Genomic DNA, 23,278 nt, shown 5'->3' with positions numbered 1-23,278 from the left:
GAACTGAAGGCGAACCAAATTAGTTCGCTTTGCAAAGGGGCAAATGTGAACCAGAATTAGTTCCTTTGGGGTGCAGGCTGGACGCGAACTGGAAATACTTCCATTAAGAAGTGAATATTTGTGTCGAAAACCACATTGTGGGGGGCATGTTGGCTACCCCTGTATCAAACTGCTGCTCACCAGGTGATCTTAAGCCACACACTTTCAGCCGACGCAACCTTCTCTCCAGCTGAGAGGATAAAGTGTGCGCTTGTTTGTGAAGAACAGGAGGAAATCATGTACCAGCTTGATCTCTCTGGAGGGCAAAGCCAGGAAAGAAATGAGACAAAAATAAACCTCTGGTTAAAGGATCTAAGCTGGCAGAGCTAAGATGTCGCTCTGGCCCGGACTGTGAAGAGATGCTGCCGGTCAGAATTGTAAATATCAGGCGATGGTGAAGAGCTCTCTCAGCTGCTGGCAGTCAGAGTAGAGAATTCTGGGCTAGATGGACAAATAGACAGAAAATTCGCTCTGGAAAGAGGGCACTTCTGGGCAGGAAAACTTGAAGAACCACCACGCAAAAGCAAACGGCGGGCAGCACATTAATTGCTCAGGATGTTCGCAGCAAGAAGGATGAAACTGCGCTCTTGGGGAAGGAGGGAGCGTGGGCCCCCCAGCTCTGCGGTTATCAAGGGGAGCGTCTTGCAAGGCTCTGGAAAGGTAGACCTGGCTTCACAACCACAGCAAGCAGATTTAATACTTGCTACACCTGTTTGTGGAAAAGAACAAACTCTGAAAGGTCCGGCCGGGTCATCGCGATTCAGGCCAAATCAAGCTCGGCCTGTTTGGAGCACATTTGATATGCCTCCTGTTTGAATAGTTCCTTGTTGCTCCCCGGCACCAAATCCTGGTCTCTTCTGCCTGTCCACTCCCCTCTCCCACAAGATGTTGACCTCCCCTCTCTATTCATCCCTCGAGTTCCCCTGCTCCATCCGTGGCCAATTTTCTTTCGGTCAGCTCCGGAAACCCAGTCCTCTTGCTAAAACATTCCTGGCCTCTCCCTTCCCTCTCGACGGACATTCTGTCACTCAACCTTCTTCTGCAGTGCTCACAAACATTTCATGAAACGTGAGCTCAGCCTATGACTTACTGCACACATGGGGTAGGCAAACATAAGGCCCAGGGGCCAGATCCGGCCCAATCGCCTTCTAAATCTGGCCCACGGATGGTCCGGCAATCAGTGTGTTTTTACATGAGTAGAATGTGTCCTTTGATTTAAAATGCATCTCTGGGTTATTTGTGGGGCCTGCCTGGTGTTTTCACATGAGTAGAATGTGTCCTTTTACAGTGGTACCTCTAGATGCGAACGGGATCCGTTCCGGAGCCCCGTTCGCATCTAGAAGCAAACATAACCAGCAAAGGCGCATCTGTGCACGCACGTGTCGCTTTTTGCCGCTTCTGTGCATGCGTGCGACGTCATTTTGAGTGTCTGCGCATGCGCAAGCGGTGAAACCCGGACGTAACGTGCTCCTTTACTTCCGGGTTGCCGCAGAGCGCAACTCGAATGCGCTTGTCCCGAAGCACATTCACCCCGACGTATGACTGTATTTAAAATGCATCTCTGGGTTATTTGTGGGGCATAGGAATTCATTCATTGCCCCCCCCCAAATAGTCCGTCCCTCCCTCAAGATTTAAGGGACAGTGGACTGGCCCCCTGCTGAAAAGGTTTGCTCACCCCTGGGGTGGGGGGCTGGACGACAGGTAGCAGCTTAAAAAAAAAAACACAGTACCAAGGACATACTGTATTTTTTGCTCTATAAGACTCACTTTTCCCCTCCTAAAAAGTAAGGGGAAATGTGTGTGCGTCTTACGGAGCGAATGCAGGCTGCGCAGCTATCCCAGAAGCCAGAACAGCAAGAGGGATTGCTGCTTTCGCTGCGCAACGATCCCTCTTGCTGTTCTGGCTTCTGAGATTCAGAATATATTTTTGTTCTTGTTTTCCTCCTCCAAAAACTAGGTGCGTCTTGTGGTCTGGTGCGTCTTATAGAGCGAAAAATACGGTAGATTGCTTACTGGGAGAAAAGAAACGTTTCCGCCTGGTGTCTAAAGATATGCACCGAAGAGGACAGGCGAGCTTCCCTGGGGAGAGCGTCTGCAGATGGGGAGCCGCTGCAGAGAAGGCCCCGTTCTTGTGTTGCCGACCTTTTGCGGAAGGGACACCCGAAGAAGGGCCTTGGGTGATGATTGCAGGGTCTGGCTTGGTTCATACAGGGAGAGGTCTTGAGCCATTTAAGGCTTTATAGGTCAAAACCAGCTCATTGAACCCACCTTGGAAGAATGGCAGATGCAACTAATAGGCTATATGGAGATGGCGGAAATGACTGGCAGAATCCGAGACCAGGGAGAAGAGTCGGTGGAAGAAGATTGGAGGAAATTTAAAACCTATTTGCAGAAATATTGTAAAATTTTTGAATGCTGATGACATTGAAATGAATTGAAGGGGTTCTAGCAACAAGGTAAAATGTAAGGTGGGATTAATAATAGATAAACTAATAGGACATGAATTTGCTGAACCAATTTCTAAAAGGGATACAAAAATGGGAGACCTGAGGAAGTCAGGAAAATAAGTTAACTAAAGATGAGAAATTAAGAAAGAGGGAATTTTTGTTTTTCTTTTATATGTGTTTTTTCTTTTTCTTTCTTTGTGTTTAATGTCTGTATTTTTGTATTTTGTATCTTTTTTTGTATTTTGTATCTTTCTAAACTTTTCTATTGATAAAACCTAATAAAATATTATATTAAAAAAAACCAGCTCGTTGAATTGGGCCTGGGAGCTAGCTGGCAGCCAGTGCAGTCGGGCCAAGCTTGGGGCTACGTGTTCACGCCATTTTGCCCTGGTGAGCAGCCTGGCCATTGAATTTTGCAACTGCTGAAGCTTCCAGGCCACCTTCGGAGGCAGCCCCACGAAGAAGAACACCTCATGCAGCTCACGACACCCTGCAAATGTAAACACCGAATTTAAAAAACCACGGGTTCCAGTGGGGATCAGGTGGCGGTGTGAATCAGCCTCTTAAGACTTCCAGGAATCTGGCGCACCGAGTATTTCCTGAGTGGCTGCCTGCAGCTTCCATGCCGAGTTGAGCCGATACCGGAGGCGAGAGCCCTAAGTTGCAGAGAGCAGCTCCACCCAGGCAGGACCAGGTCTGCCTGCCTGCCTGCTTGCAACTTTTCCATCTCTCCTTGCCAAGGGAATTGCAGCACCCAACAGCTAGCTGGGAGGATGTGTTCGCCTTTAGCCTAGTTCCTTTCCCATGCCATGTTTAGAACAGGAAACAGGCCGAGTGAAAGGAAGCTCACCCTCTTTCTCAGTTGCATCCTTGACACCAAGTGCACGTTTGGTAAGGAGAAAGGACAGAGTCATAGATGGAAAGATAGGCAGAGGGGACCAGGTCAGACTCTTTCCCCAAAGTAATAAAGAGCTGAGTCAAGGTCTACAGGAGAGAAAATGTCCCCCTACTCTTTTAAAAAGGTAAAGGGACCCCTGACCATTAGGTCCAGTCGTGGCCGACTCTGGGGTTGCAGCGCTCATCTCGCTTTATTGGCTGAGGGAGCCGGCGTACAGCTTCCGGGTCATGTGGCCAGCAGGACTAAACCGCTTCTGGCGAACCAGAGCAGCGCACGGAAATGCCATTTATCTTCCCGCCGGAGTGGTACCTATTTATCTACTTACACTGGTGTGCTTTCAAATTGCTAGGTTGGCAGGAGCAGGGACCGAGCAACGGGAGCTCACCCCGTCGCGGGGATTCGAACCGCCGACCTTCTGATCAGCAATTCCTAGGCTCTGTGGTTTAACCCACAGCGCCACCCGCGTCCCTTCTCAAAGCGTTTTACAACACATTCAAACATCCATTCAAACAATCTAGAATGAAACAAATTCAAGCTTCAAGGAAAACGTTTCAGCTCCTTCTCTAAGCACCCAGAGATCTCCAGGTGGTTGCAACTGGACGCGCACCAATCGCAAAACGCGCCTGGCTAATTTCTAACACCGATTTCCTGCCGGTTCTGCAGGTGTGGAAGCAGTTGAGAGGGCTTTGTTCAATATAAATGACTTCTCCACCCCTCTACGAGGTTTTTTTTGTCAACGCTCCACACAAAGTCCAGGAAGTGGAGCGGGGAAGGAAGAGTATCTGTTGAGTAACTGCTTCAAAAGTCAGCGAAGGCCTCATCTAATTGTTTAGGACTTAAGCAGCAGGGAGAGGAGTTCTGAACTCAATAAAGAGCTCTAACAAGTTGGGTGAGACGACGCAATCGTTGCCAAAGCAGAAATGTGGTTCTGTGCAGGCCATGCGTTATCCTCCTTGACCCCATCGGCCGACATCTCCCTGCTGTATGGTACGGCCAGCCTTGCCTCCCAGATAAACCCCTTTCCCGCCACCAGTGTTAGAAATTAGCCAGGCGCGTTTTGTGACTGGCGCAGGTCCAACTGCAAACATGCGGAGATATCTGGATGCTACGTTGGCGACTGACATTTCCAGCTGGCTGGCCCCTCCAGCTTCCTTAGGCAGGTGAGCAGAAGAGCTCGTTTATTGCATTTTATCTCCCATCTTGGGTGCTCTGCTCGGCATAGTTCATATCTTCTCTGAGTTATTCAAGCCCCTTCGCCATGGCAAGGCAGCGATCCATGAAGAGGAATTAGAATGGATGCTTTTGAATTCTGGTGCTGGAGGAGATTCTTGAGAGTCCCATGGACTGCAAGAAGATCAAACCTCTCCATTCTGAAGGAAACCAGCCCTGAGTGCTCACTGGAAGGACAGATTGTGAAGCTGAGGCTCCAAGACTTTGGCCACCTCATGGGAAGAGAAGACTCCCAGAAAAGACCCTGATGTTGGGAAAGATGGAGGGCACAAGGAGAAGGGGACGACGGAGGCAGTGTTCTTAAAGCTGCCAGCATGAGTTTGACCAAACTGCACGAGGCAGTGGAAGACAGGAGTGCCTGGCGTGCTCTGGTCCAGGGGGTCACGAAGAGGCGGACACGACTAAACAACAACGACAACATCTCCAACCTTTTTCTGCAAGAAGCACATGGTCCACCCCCCCACAGGTAATCCCAACACCCCTGCGAGGTAGCTTAAGAGGCTGCAACTAGCTCTAAGGTCACCCAGTGAGTTTTCTGGAGGAGTGCTCGGAAACATCCTGTGAGCCAATGCAGATCTCTCAGAACTGATGTTATGTGGTCCCGGCGGCCACTCCCAGTCACCAGTCTAGCTGCCGCATTCTGGATTAATTGCAGTTTCTGGGTTACCTTCAAAGATAGCCCCACGGAGAGTGCATTGCAGAAGTCCATGCGGGAGATAACCAGAGCATGCACCACTCTGGCGAGAAAGTCCATGGGCAGGGAGGGTGTCAGCCTGCGTACCAGATGGAGCTGGTAGACAGCTGCCCTGGACACAGAGTTAACCTGCGCCTCCATGGACAGCTGTGAGTCCAAAACCACTTCCAGGCTGTGTACCTGGTCCTTCAGGGGCACAGTTACCCCATTCAGGACCAGGGAATCCCCCACACCCACCCGCTCCCTGTCTCCCAAAAACAGTACTTCTGTCTTGTCAAGATTCAACCTCAATCGGTTAGCCGCCATCCATCCTCCAACGTTTCGTTGTGGCGACTGCACCCTAGGTTCAAGGTGCCATTTGGAGAGCAGCTTTTATATCTGAGTTTTTATCTGTGCTTTTATGGCAACGCGACTCTTTAATCAGACAACTTGCTGACTGAAAATGAGAAGCACCTCTTTGCCCCTGCCTTGCCTGAGTCTTCTCTGAACCACGATTCTCAGCGCAACGATGTCACCACTTCCTCTGTTTCCCAAGCCGCAAATATCTGCAAGTTCTTCCCGCAGCCAGCGCAGAACCAGGAAACTGCCCAAGAAAGTCTCACGTTGAAGCAAGGAGGCTTGCAAGCTGGGCCTCCAGAAGGATCTCCCCCCGCCCAAAACCCCCCCCTGGTGCAAGCACACAGATACTCTCAGAGCGCTTGCCAGTACAAATGCACCGAGACCAACGGAACGGATAAAAAGTTCCCGGCGCCGAGAGAAAGGGACAGATGGTTTTAAGATATGCACAACCGGCAGCAAATTGCAACGGAGGAGGAAGATGGCAGGATAACAATGAACAGCCATCTGTTCGCTCTCTCCACCCCATGCGGAGGAGCAGAAGGAAAGGTGAACTAGATACAGCACAGGGCAGGGGTCCGAGAGAAATAGCTGGGTGACAGGACATCTGCTTTGCATGCAGAAGACCTCAAGGCCAAGCCAGGAAACGCTGGGGTGCTGCTTCCAGTCAGTACAGCGTCAGTAACCAATCCTCCGGTTCAGAATCATGCTGCTCCTTATGCGCTATCGCGGTTAACAACACAGAGAGCTGATTTATTCTCAGCCGGCGGCCACAACAAGACCCCGAAACGAATCTTGAAGCGAGTTTTGCAGCAAGGCACTTCAGACTCCTAGGCTGTGTTTGAACGGCCATTTATCGCACGCTCGCGGCGTTTCCAATTTGTCCGTGCGCGACGTTATCCAAGATCTACATGCTCTGTATTTTCTCAGGCGATGCAACTATTTGATGCATTGATGGGTATAAATAGTTCAGTCCAATATCGAGCACGAGGCTCTTTAATCCCAGGGTCGTCGGGCAAAAGATTCCCACAGGAATTGATGACCCTTATGATCCCTCTCAACTGCAGTTCTGGGATTCAAACCAGCCGCACGCCAACTGTGGTCCTCAAAAAGGTAAAGGGACCCCTGACCATTAGGTCCAGTCACGGACAACTCTGGGGTGCGGCGCTCATTTCGCATTATTGGCCGAGGGAGCCGGCATTTATTGGCCGAGGGAGCTGGTCATGTGGCCAGCATGACTAAGCCGCTTCTGGCGAACCAGAGCAGCGCACGGAAATGCCGTTTACCTTCCCGCCGGAGTGGTACCTATTTATCTACTTGCACTTTGACGTGCTTTCGAACTGCTAGGTTGGCAGGAGCAGGGACCGAGCAACGGGAGCTCACCCAGTCCCGGGGATTTGAACTGCCGACCTTCTGATCGGCAAGTCCTAGGCTCTGTGGTTTAACCCACAGCGCCACCAGCATCCCATAATATTTGTATAGTGCCTAAGAAATGGGCATGGGGGCTGTTGCTCCCTCGGCCAATAATGCGAGACGAGCGCCGCAACACCAGAGTCGGCCGCGACTGGACCTAATGGTCAGGGGTCCCTTTATCTTTATACAAATATTAAGGGCCTGATCCATCCCTAAGGGAGGAGTGTTTAAAACTACCAAGTATTATCGAATGGTTCCTGGGGATTTGACTCGAGAGTCGGTGAAAAGAGGAGGCCAGCCGCAAACAAACTCCATCTTTGCAATTAAAACCGTGCTCAATTTATGGTGGGGGCGTGGGAGAGAATGAATCAACTTTGTTATGAATCAGATCCGAGACCAAAATAGCTGGTGACTTCATTTGTTGCGGGCCTATTTTAATTTTTTTCAGCGACTGTAGTGTGCGGTATATATGTCACGCATGCATGTATATTCATATACATATAGTCATTACGAATTGGAACACCTCTTTAAGGTTCCATAGCCAAATCAAGGAACAGGTTTCTCCTACATCCGGAGAAAACTGAATGCTATTTCGAATCTATATGGCAGGCTGAATTTTTCTCAAATACTGCAGATTTTTATTTCTGTTCTCTTAGAAATCAGAATTACCAAGTGATGGGTACAAGGCTAACAATTTCTTTGGCCACTGCACAAATGTTACAAATCTTCTACAGTGGTACCTCAGGTTACATACGCTTCAGGTTACAGACTCTGCTAACCGAGAAATAATTGTTGTTGTTTAGTCGTTTAGTCGTGTCCGACTCTTTGTGACCCCATGGACCAGAGCACGCCAGGCACTCCTGTCTTCCACTGCCTCCCACAGTTAGGTCAAATACCAGAAATAGTACCTTGGGTTAAGAACTTTGCTTCAGGATGAGAACAGAAATCGAGCTCCGGAGGCAATGGGAGGCCCCATTAGCTAAAGTGGTGCTTCAGGTTAAGAACAGTTTCAGGTTAAGAACGGACCTCCAGAATGAATTAAGTACTTAACCTGAGATATCACTGTAATTGCAACTGTGCAGTGTAAGAAAGTCAGGTATATACCGTATCTTTCGCTCTATAAGACGCACCAGACCACAAGACGCACCTAGTTTTTGGAGAAGGAAAACAAGGGGAAAAAATATTCTGAATCTCAGAAGCCAGAACAGCAAGAGGGATCGCTGCGCAGTGAAAGCAGCGATCCCTCTTGCTGTTCTGGCTTCTGGGATAGCTGCGCAGCCTGCATTCGCTCCATAAGACGCACACATGCTTCCCCTTACTTTTTAGGAGGGAAAAAGTGAGTCTTATAGAGCAAAAAATACGGTAAGCTAGGTGCCAAATGGCTCCTTAAACCAAGGTTACAGTCGCCAAAACGAATTGCATAGTTGCCATTTTGGGGCAAGGCGGTTCTGATGTCTTTATTTTTCAAGCAACGGACTGACTTTGATTGATTATTAATTAAACATCTGGCTAGCTGGCGAAACTTGAGCTAGGTTAAGAACTCTGAGAACTTAAGGAAGATCCAGGGACAGTCCACACACATATATTGGGCCATTCCGACCTATTTTTTCTTAATGGTGACTCGGACCATTAATAACGTAGGAATATTCTTCACAACTGTGAGCAGGGCGGGAGGGGGGAGTAAGTGAAGACAAGTGACAAGAGTTAGCTATGCAGTGGTACCTCGGGTTACATACACTTCAGGTGACAGACAGCTTCAGGTTACAGACTCCGCTAACCCAGAAATAGTACCTCGGGTTAAGAACTTTGCTTCAGGATGAGAACAGAAATCGTGCTCCGGAGGTGCGGTGGCAGCAGGAGGCCCCATTAGCTAAAGTGGTGTTTCAGGTTAAGAACGGACCTCCAGAACGAATTAAGTACTTAAGCTGAGGTACCACTGCAATGTTGCCCACCGCTCTTGCTCAGAAAAAAGCATTTTGGTTCCTGAAATTCGTTCTGATTGTGCAGATGAAAACAGAACGGATAGATTTCTACAGGACGTGTTGCTAGCTTATGAAAACCGTCAGGATCCAGTGATTGCCCCAAGCATTCACCTCCAGAGGGTGGAGACGTCAAGACGCTATCTCGCAAGGGTTGGGGATATTTTCTAGGCCCTGGACGGAATAATACATTCCCCATCCTGCGGTGGCTTGGGAGGGGGGCTGCAAACTTGCAAATTGGCATGTTGCAAGAACGCTGCATTTCTCAGCTCAGTTGGGTTTGACAGATGTGTGCTCTGAAAAGGGCTTTTGATTCCTCTCTGTGCAACCAGAGCGGTTCGCTAGAAATGTGCTATCGTATCATCATCGTCCCCACCCTACCCAGTACCGATAATGCATGCAAGTTTACAATTCTTCTGTGGCCAGAAGGGACTGTACTTTGTGGCTGGAGCGAAAGCGGGGAGCCCGATCCTGCCACACCTTAAAAAAAATATGGATTTTGAACTATGACAACCTTGCACATTTCAATACAGTTTATATTAATAAGTGTAGGCATGGTGCCAGCACAAGACAAATGGACATTATTATTCCCCCTCCGCCCCACACAAATGCACACAGATGTAGCACACAGGCCCATTCAGTTACTTATAACAATAGCTACCCAGAACCCATGAACGGGGGCGGGGAATACACATACAAGGAGGAACTGCAACAAATTGTTGCAGTACATCCCCACCCTCCTTCACAGCAATACTATAAGCTGCTAGGGCTCAAGCAATCCAATCTCCACCACCATTTCCGCCGCCCCCATCCCCACAACGACACTTCTGGAGCCAGAAGGGAGGGCAGAGAATGCTCACTTTTCATTGGACAAGGATGTCCGGTGTGGATCTTTTCTTCTAATTTGCATTTTTTTTTAAAAAAAAACACCTCTGCATACCTTGCTGAGTTTCTGTAAGTATAGTAAAGGACCCCTGGATGGTTAAGTCCAGGCGACTATGGGGTTGCGGCGATTATCTCGCTTTCAGGCCGAGGGAGCCGGCGTTTGTCCACAGACAGCTTTCCGGGTCATGTGGCCAGCAGGACTAAACCGCTTCTGGCGCAACGGGACACCGTGACAGAAGCCAGAACGCGCAGAAATGCCATTTACCTTCCCACCAGAGTGGTACCTATTTATCTACTTGCGCTGGTGTGCTTTCAAACTGCTAGGTTGGCAGGAGCAGGGACTGAGCAACGGGAGCTCACCCCGTCGCGGGGATTCGAACCGCCGACCTTCGGATCGGCAAGCCCAAGAGGCTCAGTGGGTTAGACCACAGCGCCACCCATGTCCCTTGCAAGTATAGGAACCTCTCCCACCGGTGTACTAATTATGCATCTTATTCAAAGTAATTAGTAACCCAAGCTGTCTTACAGAACGTGTCAAGAAGTTGCTGGACTCCAACTCCCTTGTGTGTATATTTACATATTTTTGCAGACTTCCATGGTTTGCTTGGTTTTGTCTTGCTCAACAGGAGGATTATTTTTGTCATGTACTGTTGACAACCCCCCCCCCAAATCAATAAAAATACATAGCAAACTGAAGTTCTGCCCCCCCCCAACAAAAGGCTCCCCCCCCGCCACGAAAAAAATCCTGGCTTGTCCCATGCGATTGTCCCTCTTTGTGCTATTCTGATCATTTTAGGAGCACACGACTCTGTCCGTTCTTATACCTCAACGATGCCTGGCGTCTCTCCAGGAATTCAGACCAGGAGTCTTTCCCAGATGTCCCTAGACATGTTCTGTCTCTGATTTACAGTCCCATCCCAAATTCACCACAGATACAGGAATATATATATATATATATACACACAGTGGTGCCCTGCAAGACGAATGCCTCGCAAGACGGAAAACTCGCTAGACGAAAGAGTTTTCAGTTTTGGAGGTGCTTCGCAAAACGAATTTCCTATGGGCTTGCTTCGCAAGACGACAATGTCTTGCGAGTTCCTGCGGGTTTTTTTTCCTTCCCCCCTCTTTTTCTAAGCCGCTAAGCCGCTTGTCAGCTGATCCGATCAGCAGATAAGCCGCTAAAAGCCGCTAATAGCGCTAATCCGCTAATCCGTCAATGGGCTTGCTTCGCAAGACGAAAAAAACGCTAGACGAAGAGAATCACAGAACGGATTCTTTTCGTCTTGCGAGGCACCACTGTACTCTAGAACTTTGCACATTAAAAAGAACTCCCACAACACTGTATTATTATTATTATTATTTTAAAAAAGCTCATAATTCAGACCAGCACAGAACTCAACAAAAGCCACAAGCCACTTGCACATGCTCATTTGTGTATATATTATCATTATTTCTTAGATTTATATACCAGATTTCATCATAAGATCTCAGGGCGGTTCGTAGAGCAATCTACAGTGGTACCTTGGTTGTCAAATGGCTTGGCTCCCGAACAAATTGGCTCCCAAACACCGCAAAGCCGGAAAGGAGTGTTCCGGTTTGCGAACATTTTTCAGAAGGCAAACGTCCAGTGAGGCGCCCGCAGCTTCCGATGGAGTGCTGGAAGCTCCTGCAGCCAATTGGAAGCTGCGCTTTGGTTTCCGAACTGTTCCTGGAGTCGAACAGACTCCAGAATGGATTAAGTTTGACAACCAAGGTGCCACTGTAGAGGATAAAAGCATGAAAATAAGCGAAACAAAGCAATAACGCCCCCGCTTCCCTCAGACACATTTAAAAGTAGAGCAAAGTTTCCCAAGCTTGGGTCTCCAGCTGTTTTTGGACTACAATTCCCACCATCCCTGACCACTGGTCCTGTTAGCTAGGGATGATGGGAGTTGTAGTTCCCAAAACAGCTGGGGACCCAAGTTGCAGGGAAACCCTGCCGTAGAATATTAATCATCCACATGCCTGGTTGAAGAGGACCGTTTTCACCTGGTGCCTACAATATACAATGAAGGTGAAGCATTCCACAAATGGGGAGCCACCACAGGAGAGGCCCTGTTCTTGTGTTGCCACCCTCCAGACCACATGTGGAGGAGGCACAGAAAGAAGGACCTCGGATGACGAATGCAGAGTCCGGATTGGTTTATATAGGGAGAGGCGGTGCTTCAGGTACTGCAGGCAAATACAGGCATTCCGCGGCGATATTGTGTGTTCTGCTCCAGATAACCACGATAAACCGAACAAAGCAAATTGCACCATTTTTGGGGTTTCCCACGGCATATGAAAGTTATGCTTACTCTATATTGCAGTCTATTAAGCCAGGGGCACCTGGCTGCAGGGGCAGGTGGGGGGGGAATCCAGCTCCGAGCTGCTCTATTCCTGTGGTCAGAAGAGGGGTGGTGGCAGCAACAGGTGTGTGTGTGCGTCTTCCTTCACCTGGAATCTACCAGGCTGCCAGCAGCTGCCCCCACGCCCTTGCAAGGAGAAATATCTGCGAAGCGCAACCTGTTTCTAGTTGCCTACAGGTGATGGTTCCTCGCCACGCCAGCCAAGCAAAGCCGTTACAAAGAGAGATTCTGCGCAATCTACCCAACTGTATTTTTTGCTCTATAAGATGCACCAGACCACAAGACGCACCTAGTTTTTGGAGGAGGAAAACAAGAAAAAAAATATTCTGAATCTCAGAAGCCAGAACAGCAAGAGGGATCGCTGCGCAGCGAAAGCAGCAATCCCTCTTGCTGTTCTGGCTTCTGGGACAGCTGCGCAGCCTGCATTCGCTCCATAAGACGCACACACATTTCCCCTTACTTTTTAGAAGGGGAAAAGTGAGTCTTATAGAGCAAAAAATACGGTAACCCCAAACCGGTGCCGCACAAGAACATAATAAGGACACACCTAGATATGGCATAGGGGAGCCCCACAAGCGAGACCTGGGCACAACAGCACTCTGCCCACCTTTTATTCCAAGCAACTGGTATTCCACCTCACGAAGCCATGAATAACAAAACCCTTTTCTGCCACGAAGCAACGAGCCAACCCGAAATGTTGCCCTTGGGCTCAGGGTTTTCGGCATTTTGTTCAAATGCGCTTTCCGGCCAATGCTGGTTCAGCGGTGCTGACCCAACAGTGGATGTCCTGGAATTAGGCAGCTGCTGCCCCACTCCATTTCCAACCACTGAGAGGGCACCGTACCAGTGTAGCTGCTATGGTGATGCAATGCTTGCTCATGACAACCAGGGCCAACACACCTTCCTCAATCCACCTGCCTTGCTCCAGAGAAGACCTGTGAGTCAAGAGTTGCACTGTTCCAAGCGGCCTCAAAACTCGGTACCCAACTGTTTTCAACTAGCAATAATAATAAGAACCATCATAATGGGGGGGGGGGAGAGGGAGGAAGGCTGACATTAAAAAGGAAGATGGATCAAGAATTAGACCTTAGGTTGCCACACACAGGAAGGATATCATTTGAGTGCCTCACTTGTAGCTCTATAAATCATTTAACGTGCCAACACGATGTTATTAACACCGCCGTTGTTGTAGAAGGGGTTGTTATTTTGACCGGAATGCAATTGACATTAGTAAGATTTTGGAATGCAGAAATAAAGAAAACCATCAAGCCACACGCCGGGGGGGGGGGAGCACCTAAATTATATAATTCGGTATTTGAATGTTTGGTATTAGTAATTGTTTTATAATTTGGTATTGTTATGATGAGGCTGTTATTGGGTTGTAATTGAAAATTAATTTTTAGAAATTATATTTTTTAAAAATTAGACCAGAGGCAATCTCACCTGTAGCTCATCTGTGCAACCCCTCTCCCCACTCTTTCTTCCAAAAAGATAAGACAGACACGATTGCTTTTCTCACCTGGCTGGCTTTGTAGAATTGCTTCTTTAACCCGGCCACAGACATGGTGCCTCCTTGTAGTTACTGAAAAACTAGCTCACAGCGGAGGGGAAAACAAACAAGAGGCAGAGGGAAAAGGGGTGCAGGCAGGTGCCCCCGGGGGCTATATGATTTGAGGCACAGAGGTTGGTGGAAGCGTGGGGGGCCAGACCCCAGCCCCTGAAATAAAGAGGCCACTGGTTAAGTTAGCAGGCGGAGGCGAAGGGAAGACTAAGCCCAGTCCCAAGAGGCAGAAAAAAGGGGGACACACAGAATCTGTGCCTGGCACGAAGAAAGAGAGAGACCCCCCCAAAAAAATGAGACAGAGAAAGACAAAAGTGTCAGCTGAAAGGCTAATAAAAATGAAAATTGAAAAGCAAGAGGCGCTTCTGAGATACAAATGAGTGCAAGGAGACAAGAGGCAGAAAAAAGGGGGACACACAGAATCTGTGCCTGGCACGAAGAAAGAGAGAGACCCCCCCCCCAAAATGACACAGAGAAAGACAAAAGTGTCAGCTGAAAGGCTAATAAAAATGAAAATTGAAAAGCAAGAGACGCTTCTGAGATACAAATGAGTGCAAGGAGACAGAAAGGAAGGGATAGACAGGCAGAGACAGTTGACACAGCAGCTCCTGGGCAGTTTGGGAGGTTCAAGGGGCTAGTCCTCAGTGAGGAAGAGGAAGGGAGGAAAAGTAGTCCCTGAGGAAGAGAGAGGGAAAGGGAGGAGAGGCCAGGCTTGGCTGAAGGGGAATGTTTTTTTTTTCTTTTTTGGTTCTTGTTGTTTTAAAAAAGGAGGCTTCAAGAGAGGGAGGCGAGAGGAATGAGACAGAAAGGAGGACAAGGACTGACAGGTTCAGACGGCGGACGGACACACAAAGTAATCCCCGCGCCCACCCCCGAAAGGCGGAGAGGAGGCAGGTCGGAGGAACAGCCGGGGAAGAGGAACGGGGAGGACACGGGGTGGAGGGGGAAACATCCAGCCTCGGGCTGAGCTCGCTCTCTGGCTCCCCTCGGCGCTTCCCTTCCGCCACCCCCCCTAACGCGCAGGCGCGCAGGCCGGCGGAGGGATACGCGCCTCTCCGCCGGAAAGAAAAGTGTGGAAATGAGGGGGAGAGAGTGAGGTCCGGTCTCCACGCTTCCAACCATAGAGGCGGGCGGGATAGAGCGCCGGGGACGAAAGCGCGTCACCGCCGCGGCCACGCCCATCCCGCGCTTCAAAGAGCGGGGCCAGAGCGCCCCCTGTCTTCCTTTGCAGGAAGCTTCGGATCGAGATGTATTACAGTAGTAGCCGCCGCCTCCTCCCGCGCCTGGTCGTTCTGAACTACAACTCCCATCATCCCTTGGGAGAACGTGCACGAGTTAGATACGAGTTATATTTATTTCCCGGTGGACGGCGCCATAATAATAATATTATCTATTATATTAATATATTATTGATTTCTCATAATTTATTATTATTATTATTATTATTATTATTATTATTATTATTATTTTTATTATTTTTACTATTTTTACTATTATTACTATTATTATTACTATTGTTATTATATTGTTATTATAAGTTATTTATTATTATTGATAATAAAATTTTGTTTATATCCCACCCTCCCCAGCCAAAGCCGGGCTCAGAGCTGCTAACAACAGTAAAACTAGCACAATTTACATAAAATCACAGTCAGTTAATTGAAATACATTCTAAAATCAGTTCACAATCATATTATTATTATTAGCAGTAGCAGTAGTAACAGTTGTTATTTTAAAAACCATAGAAAAACAGAATAAAAAGGCATTACATGTTTTAAAATAATTATCAAAATCCGGGCATTCTGAGAAATGTGAGCCTCCCTTGTTGTTGAATTATTGTTTCAGTTGTTCTTATTTTCTCTTTAAGCCGCCTTGAGCCCGTGTCAGGGAAAACGGCGGGGTATAGATGAAAACAACAACAATTATTTTTAATTAATAAAAATTATTATTATTTATAATTATTTATAATGGTAATAACTATTTATTATTAATAATCTATATTAATAATTAATAATTAATAATTAATGAAGATAATGATTGGGGGTATAAATAAAATAATAATAATAATAATAATAATAATAATAATAATAATAATAATAATAATAATAACTGTTACTACTATTACTACTACTACAGCTTTTGCACTAGACCCGAGAGCTGACCCTCTAATCTCGCGCCTCTGATTTTATCTTTATGAATGAACCAGAGGCGCATGCGTCACGTTCCCCGTCGGTTATCGCGAGAACTAGCCATATTTTTCCCACGCTGCCTCTACGCGGGAGGGGTGGGGGTCCATGCGAGAAGACGTTGGGCCTGGCGGGCGTGGAGGCGTGGCCAGGGGGCGTGCCTAAGCGGAGCGACCCGCGCATGCGCGTCCGGGACCCTTCCCCGTCCTTCTTGTCGCGAGAGTCCGCTTACATTCCTCCGCGAGCCTGATGAAGGCGGGGGGGGGGGGAAGAAAAGAGAAAGGAAACCCAAGTCACGTGGGGGCGCGGCGTCCCGCCCAATCAGGGCGCCGGAGCGCGACGTCCTCCCGAGATCCCGCCAAATACGAGCGGGCGCGAGGGAAGCGGGAGCCGGACGGGGTGCCGGAGGGGACAAAAAGCCGCCGTCGCGGGGAACGGACGGCTTTGTGTGGCGGTTTTTTTCCTTACCCCTGTGAGGTATTTGAGAGGGGGGGCAGGCGCGGGAGCGTGCCTCGGGGACGCGCGCGCGCCCCCTCCTCCTCCCCCCCCCGCGGTTCTCGTGAGGGGGAGCCCGGCTCGGCCTCTCTCTCTCTCCCGCGCGCGAGAGGCCTTTCCCTCCTCTTCTTCTTCCCTCAGTCCTGAGGGAAAACTTTGTAGCAGGTGAGAGAGGGGGGGAAATAAGATAGGCCCCGCGCGACCCTTCGTGAGGGGGGGGGGAGGGCTCGAGGGGAGGGGAAACTGAGGCAGGTCGGGGAAGGAGGGTCGTGGGTTTATATGGGGGGTTGGGGGAGATATTGTCCTGAGGGGGAACCGAAGCGGGAAAAGGGGTGGGGGGTTGGTTGTGTGTGTGTGTCACGCTGCGAGTATTAAGGTGGTTCCTGAGGGGGGACTGAGGCACGTCGTGGCTGCTGAGGTGGATATATTGCGGGGGGGGGGAAATAATTGTCATCCTGAGGGGGGGTAGGGGGGGTAGGATGGTTCTGCAGAGCAAGAGGGAGGGAATGTCTTATGGGCTGCTGGGGGTTGGGCTGGATGACCCCTGGGGGTCCCTTCCAATTCTACGATAATTGGAAAAAAAGCTTTTCTTTTGATGGGGTTGGGGGGGAAGAAGCGAAGTACAGGGGTACCTCGGGTTACATACGCTTCAGGTTACAGACTTTCTTTCCCTGCACAGTGGTACCTCAGGTTACGTACGCTTCAGGTTACAGACTTTCTTTCCCTGCACAGTGGTACCTCGGGTTACGTACGCTTCAGGTTACAGACTTTCTTTCCCTGCACAGTGGTACCTCGGGTTACGTACGCTTCAGTTTACATACGCTTCAGGTTACAGACTCCGCTAACCCAGAAATAGTACCTTGGGTTAAGAACCTTCAGGATGAGAACAGAAATCGTGCTCCAGCGGCAGCAGGAGGCCCCATTAGCTAAAGTGCTGCTTCAGGTTAAGAACAGTTTCAGGTTCAGGACGGACCTCCGGAACGAATTCGGTACTTAACTCGAGGTACCACTGTAGAGATATGTTTATGTCAGAGGTTTCCAAGCAGAGGTTGGATGGGGTCATCTGCCAGGGATGCTTTGGCTGAGACTCCTGCATTTCAGGGGGTTGGGCTGGATGACCCCTGGGGGTCCCTTCCAACTCTACACACAATTCTACGATAATTGGGAATTTTTTTGATGGGGGGAGAAGCAAAGCAGAGATATGCTTATGTCTGAGGTTTCCAAGCAGAGCTTGAATGGGGTCATCTGCCAGGGGTGCTTTGGCCGAAACTCCTGCATGCAGGGGGTTGGACTGGATGACCCCTGAGGGTCCCTTCCAACTCTATACGATTCTACGATAACTGCACACCCATGTTCTCTAGCCACTGGCTCTGCAGGGATTCAGAGGGGAAACTTTAGGCGTTGCAGCAAGGAGGGAGGGACAGGGAAATCACTTATGGGTGGGCTGCAAGGGGGTTGGGCTGGATGACCCCTGGGTTCCCTTCCAACTCTATACAATTCTACAATAATTGCACACCCATGTTCTCTAACCACTGGCTGCAGGCTGTGCAGGCTTTCAGAGGGGGAACTGCAGGCTTTCAGAGGGGGAACTGAGGCGCTGCAGTAGAGAGGGAGGGGGGATATCTTACAGGCTGCTGGGGAGGGAAACTGAGGCAGGGCCAAGGGAGCTGTTGTGGGGGGCAGACATGAGTTGGTGTGGGTGTCAGAGGGAAACACTTTTGGGGGGGTGGAGAAGGGAGGCAGGGATATATTTATGTTTCAGGTTTTCAAGCAGAGGTTGGACGGAGCCCTCTGTCAGGGATGCTTTAGCTGAGATTTTTGCACTGCAAGGGGGCTGGACTGGATGACCCCCGGGGTCCCTTCCAACTATACAGTTCTGTGGCTCTCGAAATGGAGCTTTTGGAGGGGGATCCCAAGGGAGGGAAACGGGAAATGGAGAACATATTGCCGCCTGAGAGAAACTGAGGCAGGGAGGAAATTGAGGCAGGTTTAAGGAAGGAGAGCCTGGGTCCAGCAAGTGTGGATGGGCCATGGCAGGTGACTCCCAGAGCTTGAATTATAAAGGGAGGGGAGTCCCTTGATGAAAGCCCCCTGCTATACTCACCTTGAATCATCACAGCTATAGGGGGGTGGGGCTGTCACAAGGCATAAGGTGGACCTCTTTCATTAGAGCATTCCTTCGTTTGGCAACCAATGTTGTTGCTGAGGAAGCAGGGTTAATGTTTGGCGGTGATCACGCACGAATATGCACCATATATGTTAATGTAAAGCACCCATGTGTTGGTATATTGTTCTAGCACCACAAGCCATTACGCAGCGCAGTCTTAAAACTGGCATGTGGGCTGCATTTTTTGTTAACTTGGCAATGGGGTGCAAGTAAACATCCGGCCAAAATATCAAGAAGGGCATGTTGGCATCTAGTTGACTGCTGTAGGAATGAGGGTGGTGGATTGGAAAGACACTATGTTTGGACTTGCAAGGAAGTCAGTGATATGCAGGCTTAAAGGTAAAGGGACACGCTTGGAGAACTGACGCTGTCAAAAATATTGAAAAGGTTAATGTTGGCATTGGGTGCCTTTGTCCCTCCAGATGTTGCCAAATTGCACCTCTCATAATCTGAGGCTGTGTTTTCTGCGTCTGATGGGAGGTGTGGTTCGGCCGTGTCCGCAAAGGTTCCCCACACCTGGGTGTTAGTGGAGAGGGGAGAGGGTGGAATAGTGATGGAGTAGGACTTGTGGTTTGAGGAGTGATTGGGTCTGCGTGGGATCCAAGGAAGAAGGCTGGGAGGGAACACAGGGAACAACTGGTAACTTGCAATGAGAGTTGGGTGTGGGAAAAGGGTACTGGTCACCCCTGTGGAATCAGTGGAGTACAGTGGCAATGGAGAGTTTCTGGCCCATCAGCCTAATTAGACCCGCCAAGCCTCTCCAGTTCTGTGGGAAGTTAAATAGAAGTGAGGAACGTAGTCCTATTAATATCAGTGGGTCTGCTCTGAATTGCATGTAATTGGATGCAACCCTAGATGCCTAATAATTAGGGAAGCTTTCAGTTCATGCGCATGTTTGATGTTTCCAATGAAATGTTGAATTATTTGTTGCAACACTACATTTTTCAATATTTTAAGACTATTGTGTTTATAGATTGTTTTCATAAACCTTTTCCGTAAACGCCTTCATCAAATGCAGTTTATAATTAAATTGATTGTCTTCCATTGACAGCTATGGAGTGTCAAGATAAATCAGCGGTTCCAGCCCGGAAACTGATACAAGGTAACCCGTTTCATGCAAAAACAAAAAACCCTGACTCATTTTCAGCCCAGGCTATTTTTTCTGCATGGCACAGACTTGCTAAACTCTTTTCCTTCAGGCTTGTTAGAGTTCTTTATAATTAAGTGTGATACTATACATAAACCTTTGAACTCAGAATGCTACATTTCCAGGAATACAATATTGATTTAATCTGAGGGAAAGCAATGGTGTTTTGCTACAATATTTGCCTGTCGTACATATATTTGGAGTATGATTCTACTTGTTGTATTTGTGAATGGTTACAATTTTTGCAAGAAAAAGTATTTTTCTGTCATCTCAGGCCCACCTTGACATGTCGCCACCTTTGTTTCCTGTTTGAATGATGAGAGTTGCATTTTTATTCAGTTTTTGGCTGCATGTTTTATCCCATCCATGAGCTCAGGGTGGGGTACATGGCTGCATTTGCTCTTATCCACACAGCAACTTTATGGGTTGGGTTAGGCTGAAAGTCACCCAGTGATCTATTTGTGATCTTTGAACCTGGTTCTTCCCAGTCCTAACCTATCGCCTGCACCTGGGATGAGGAACTTGTGTCCCTCCTTCATCCCTCACCATTGGCCATGCTGGTTGTTGGGCTGATAGAAGCTGAGAGCCCAACAGCGTCTTAAGGGACACGTGGTGTAGTATCTTTGAACTACACCACGCTGTTGCATGTACAGAGCAGGCTTCTTCCCTGTGGCTCTATAGTCTACAGCATGGGTAGGCAAACTAAGGCCCAGGGGCCAGATCTGGCCCAATCACCTTCTAAATCCAGCCCGCGGACAGTCAGGGAATCTGCGTGTTTTTACATGAGTAGAATGTGTGCTTTTATTTAAAATGCATCTCTGGGTTATTTGTGGGGCATAGGAATTTGTTCATTTTTTTTTCAAAATACAGTCTGGCCCCCTACAAGGTCTGAGGGACAGTGGACTGGCCCCCTGCAGGAAAAGTTTGCTGGCCCCTGGTCTACAGGGCAGGGCTAGAGTTAATGAATGAAAATTGCAAAAACGTAGAATTTGGCTAAACATCAGGAGGAAATTGTTATTCGTGGTATTAAACATTTGTTGCTTGTTACCAAAGGGGTCTGCAGACAGTTTTGATTTAAAAACATAAACTTCCTAACAGTAAGAGATGTTTGATACAGGAATAGTCTGCCTTGGGAGATGGGGGCTGTTCTTCACTGCAGCTATTTAAGCAGAGGTTTAGCATCTATCAGGGATGTTGTAATTGCATAGGGGGCTGGGCCAGGTTATCTCCAAGGCCTCTTCCTTCTTACCACCACCCCCCCCCCCCCGTTGCAAATGGGTGTTATTTAGTAAGCTTGGGTGCACAGATCCTGCTTTCTTAAATATGTACTTTTATTGGGAAAAATACATCCATATGTTAGATCACTTGCCTCTTTTTTTACCTTGCCCAAAATTGTAAGCTACCATTCTTCATCTGCTTCTTTTTTTCCTATTCCAGCACGATTGCCTTTCAAGCGTTTGAATCCCATACCAAAGGAGAAACTTGATGGAAACCCAGGAGTCAAAAGAGGCAGGAACTCTCAAAATGTCTTTGATCAAAACACGCCCTGTCCTGGTTTGTCACATCCGTTACCGGACAATGTGGAGAACAGCTGCCATGAGGAAACCGAGACACAATTTGTTCCAAAACTTATTAATGGCAAGGGCCCGTTAGATAACTTTGTGCAGAAAAGCACAAAAAATAGCACAAGTCAGTTGCCCTTCATAGACTTGACAGAGGATTCCAACCACAGACTGAGTGATACTGACACAGACCACTGCAAATCGAACAAAGTAGCGGCTCCTGTAGAGAAAACTCACGAGGAAACGGAAGCCCAATCTGGTTCACAAAAGCCTGTTTGTAATACCCCTGTGGATGTTCTGATGGCAACTTGCCCAGTTACACCAGATGAGGATGAATTATCAGATATGGTGTTGACCAAAACAGAAACCAATAGTACTACAGAAAGCAAACACAGTAATGTCATATTTGAAAGGAAAATGCCCATCATTGTCCTGGAGGATATCATGACGGCCAGATCTCCACAAGCTTCACCTTTGGAAAGGAGCCTGTCTTCTGGAAATGAGACAATTGAGTCTTGTCCTGGAGAGAGCAAGGATTATACAAATTCCTCGTTAAGTTCCGCCTCCCTTACCAGTTCACCTGAATCCCTGCGTGTACAAGGATGCAAGGACAATATTAGTCCGATGGCTGCTTCAACACCTGTTGGAAAGGTATAGTATGTGTTGAGATAGAAGCAATAAAGGTGGTAAATGTTCCTTAGCAAGATCTTCTCTTTCCCAGCTTCCTGTTGCTGCCTTATCCACATGTTCATCTCTCAAGTGTCCTCTCTCTGCCCATTTAATTTACTCCAGTTTTGGTGCCTTTACAGTCCTCGTCTGTCGTATCTCCTACGTCAGACATGTCCAACCGGTCGACTGCAATTGACAGGTAGATCCCCGGGGTGTTCCTGGTAGATCATGGAACCGTGGTCGATCATGGGCAAGGAATGATTCGGCCCCTGGTGATAGGTCCCTCCATCGGCGCGGCAGCAGCATTGAAAGCCGGGCAAGGTGGAAAGCGAAAGTACCGTATTTTTCGCTCTATAAGACGCACCAGACCACAAGACGCACCTAGTTTTTGGAGGAGGAAAACAAGAAAAAAAATTCTGAATCTCAGAAGCCAGAACAGCAAGAGGGATCGCTGCGCAGTGAAAGCAGCAATCCCTCTTGCTGTTTTGGCTTCTGGGATAGCTGCGCAGCCTGTGTTCGCTCCGTAAGATGCACACACATTTCCCCTTACTTTTTAGGAGGGAAAAATTGAGTCTTATTGAGCAAAAAATACGGTAATCTTTTCCTTAGTGCTGCATGCGCTTTAGTGCTGGAGTTTTGGCTGAGCGCCCCCCCCCCCGCCAAAAAAGCTAAAAGAGTCGGGTCAATTCCCCCCCCCCAAAAAAAACCAACAACTCTTGGCAATCCTCCCCCCAAAAACCGCACGCTTCTCCTCCCTCCAATGACAATGGATAGATCACTGCCTGTTTCTTTTGCACTGGGATTAGATCACAGTCTCTTGGGAGTTGGACGTGCCTGTCATACGTCTTTCCCTATCAGGTTCTCCCTCAGGAGTTCAGCTTCAAACACTGGTTTCCACATTGTACAGTGACTTCTAAAAGCTATGTTACATACCGTATTTTTTGCCCCATAGGACACACCGCCCTATAGGACGCACCTAGTTTTTTTGGGGGAGAAATAAAGAAAAAAAATGTATTCCCCCCCCCCGGCACAGGGCTGGCACAGGGGAAGCCCGAGCTTCCCCCAACCCCAGCCCCCAGCACAGCCTGCTATCCGCAAGCCTAGGGAGCCACGCCAGTCTCCCCAGGCTTGCGGACAGCTGTGCGGAGCCCGGGAGCTTCAGCGCGCCCAAGGCTTCGGAATG

General features: G+C 48.6%; 2 protein-coding genes across 4 annotated transcripts in view; one reads left to right on the top strand and one right to left on the bottom strand.

Annotated features, from left to right (window-relative positions):
* The window catches only part of SH3GL1 (SH3 domain containing GRB2 like 1, endophilin A2), a 52,265-nt gene extending 38,123 nt beyond the window's left edge, over nt 1-14,142 (bottom strand). The window contains exon 1 of one of the 2 annotated variants that reach the window (XM_082206608.1): nt 13,828-14,142. In XM_082206608.1, coding sequence (XP_082062734.1) covers nt 13,828-13,872 — 45 coding nt within the window. In that variant the 5' untranslated portion in view covers nt 13,873-14,142. The remainder of the gene's footprint in view (nt 1-13,827) is intronic. The other variant, XM_082206607.1, reaches the window with a different exon arrangement.
* A 2,207-nt stretch (nt 14,143-16,349) lies between these two features.
* The window catches only part of CHAF1A (chromatin assembly factor 1 subunit A), a 29,798-nt gene continuing 22,869 nt past the window's right edge, over nt 16,350-23,278 (top strand). The window contains exons 1-3 of one of the 2 annotated variants that reach the window (XM_082206310.1): nt 16,350-16,486; nt 19,769-19,819; nt 21,302-22,077. In XM_082206310.1, coding sequence (XP_082062436.1) covers nt 19,771-19,819; nt 21,302-22,077 — 825 coding nt within the window. In that variant the 5' untranslated portion in view covers nt 16,350-16,486; nt 19,769-19,770. Of the gene's footprint in view, nt 16,487-16,537; nt 16,716-19,768; nt 19,820-21,301; nt 22,078-23,278 lie in introns of those variants that run through there. The other variant, XM_082206309.1, reaches the window with a different exon arrangement.

Source organism: Podarcis vaucheri (assembly GCF_965113315.1).
Source record: "Podarcis vaucheri genome assembly, chromosome: 18".
Classification (NCBI taxonomy): Eukaryota; Metazoa; Chordata; class Lepidosauria; order Squamata; family Lacertidae; genus Podarcis; species Podarcis vaucheri.
This window is presented reverse-complemented; position numbering and strand designations above follow the sequence as displayed.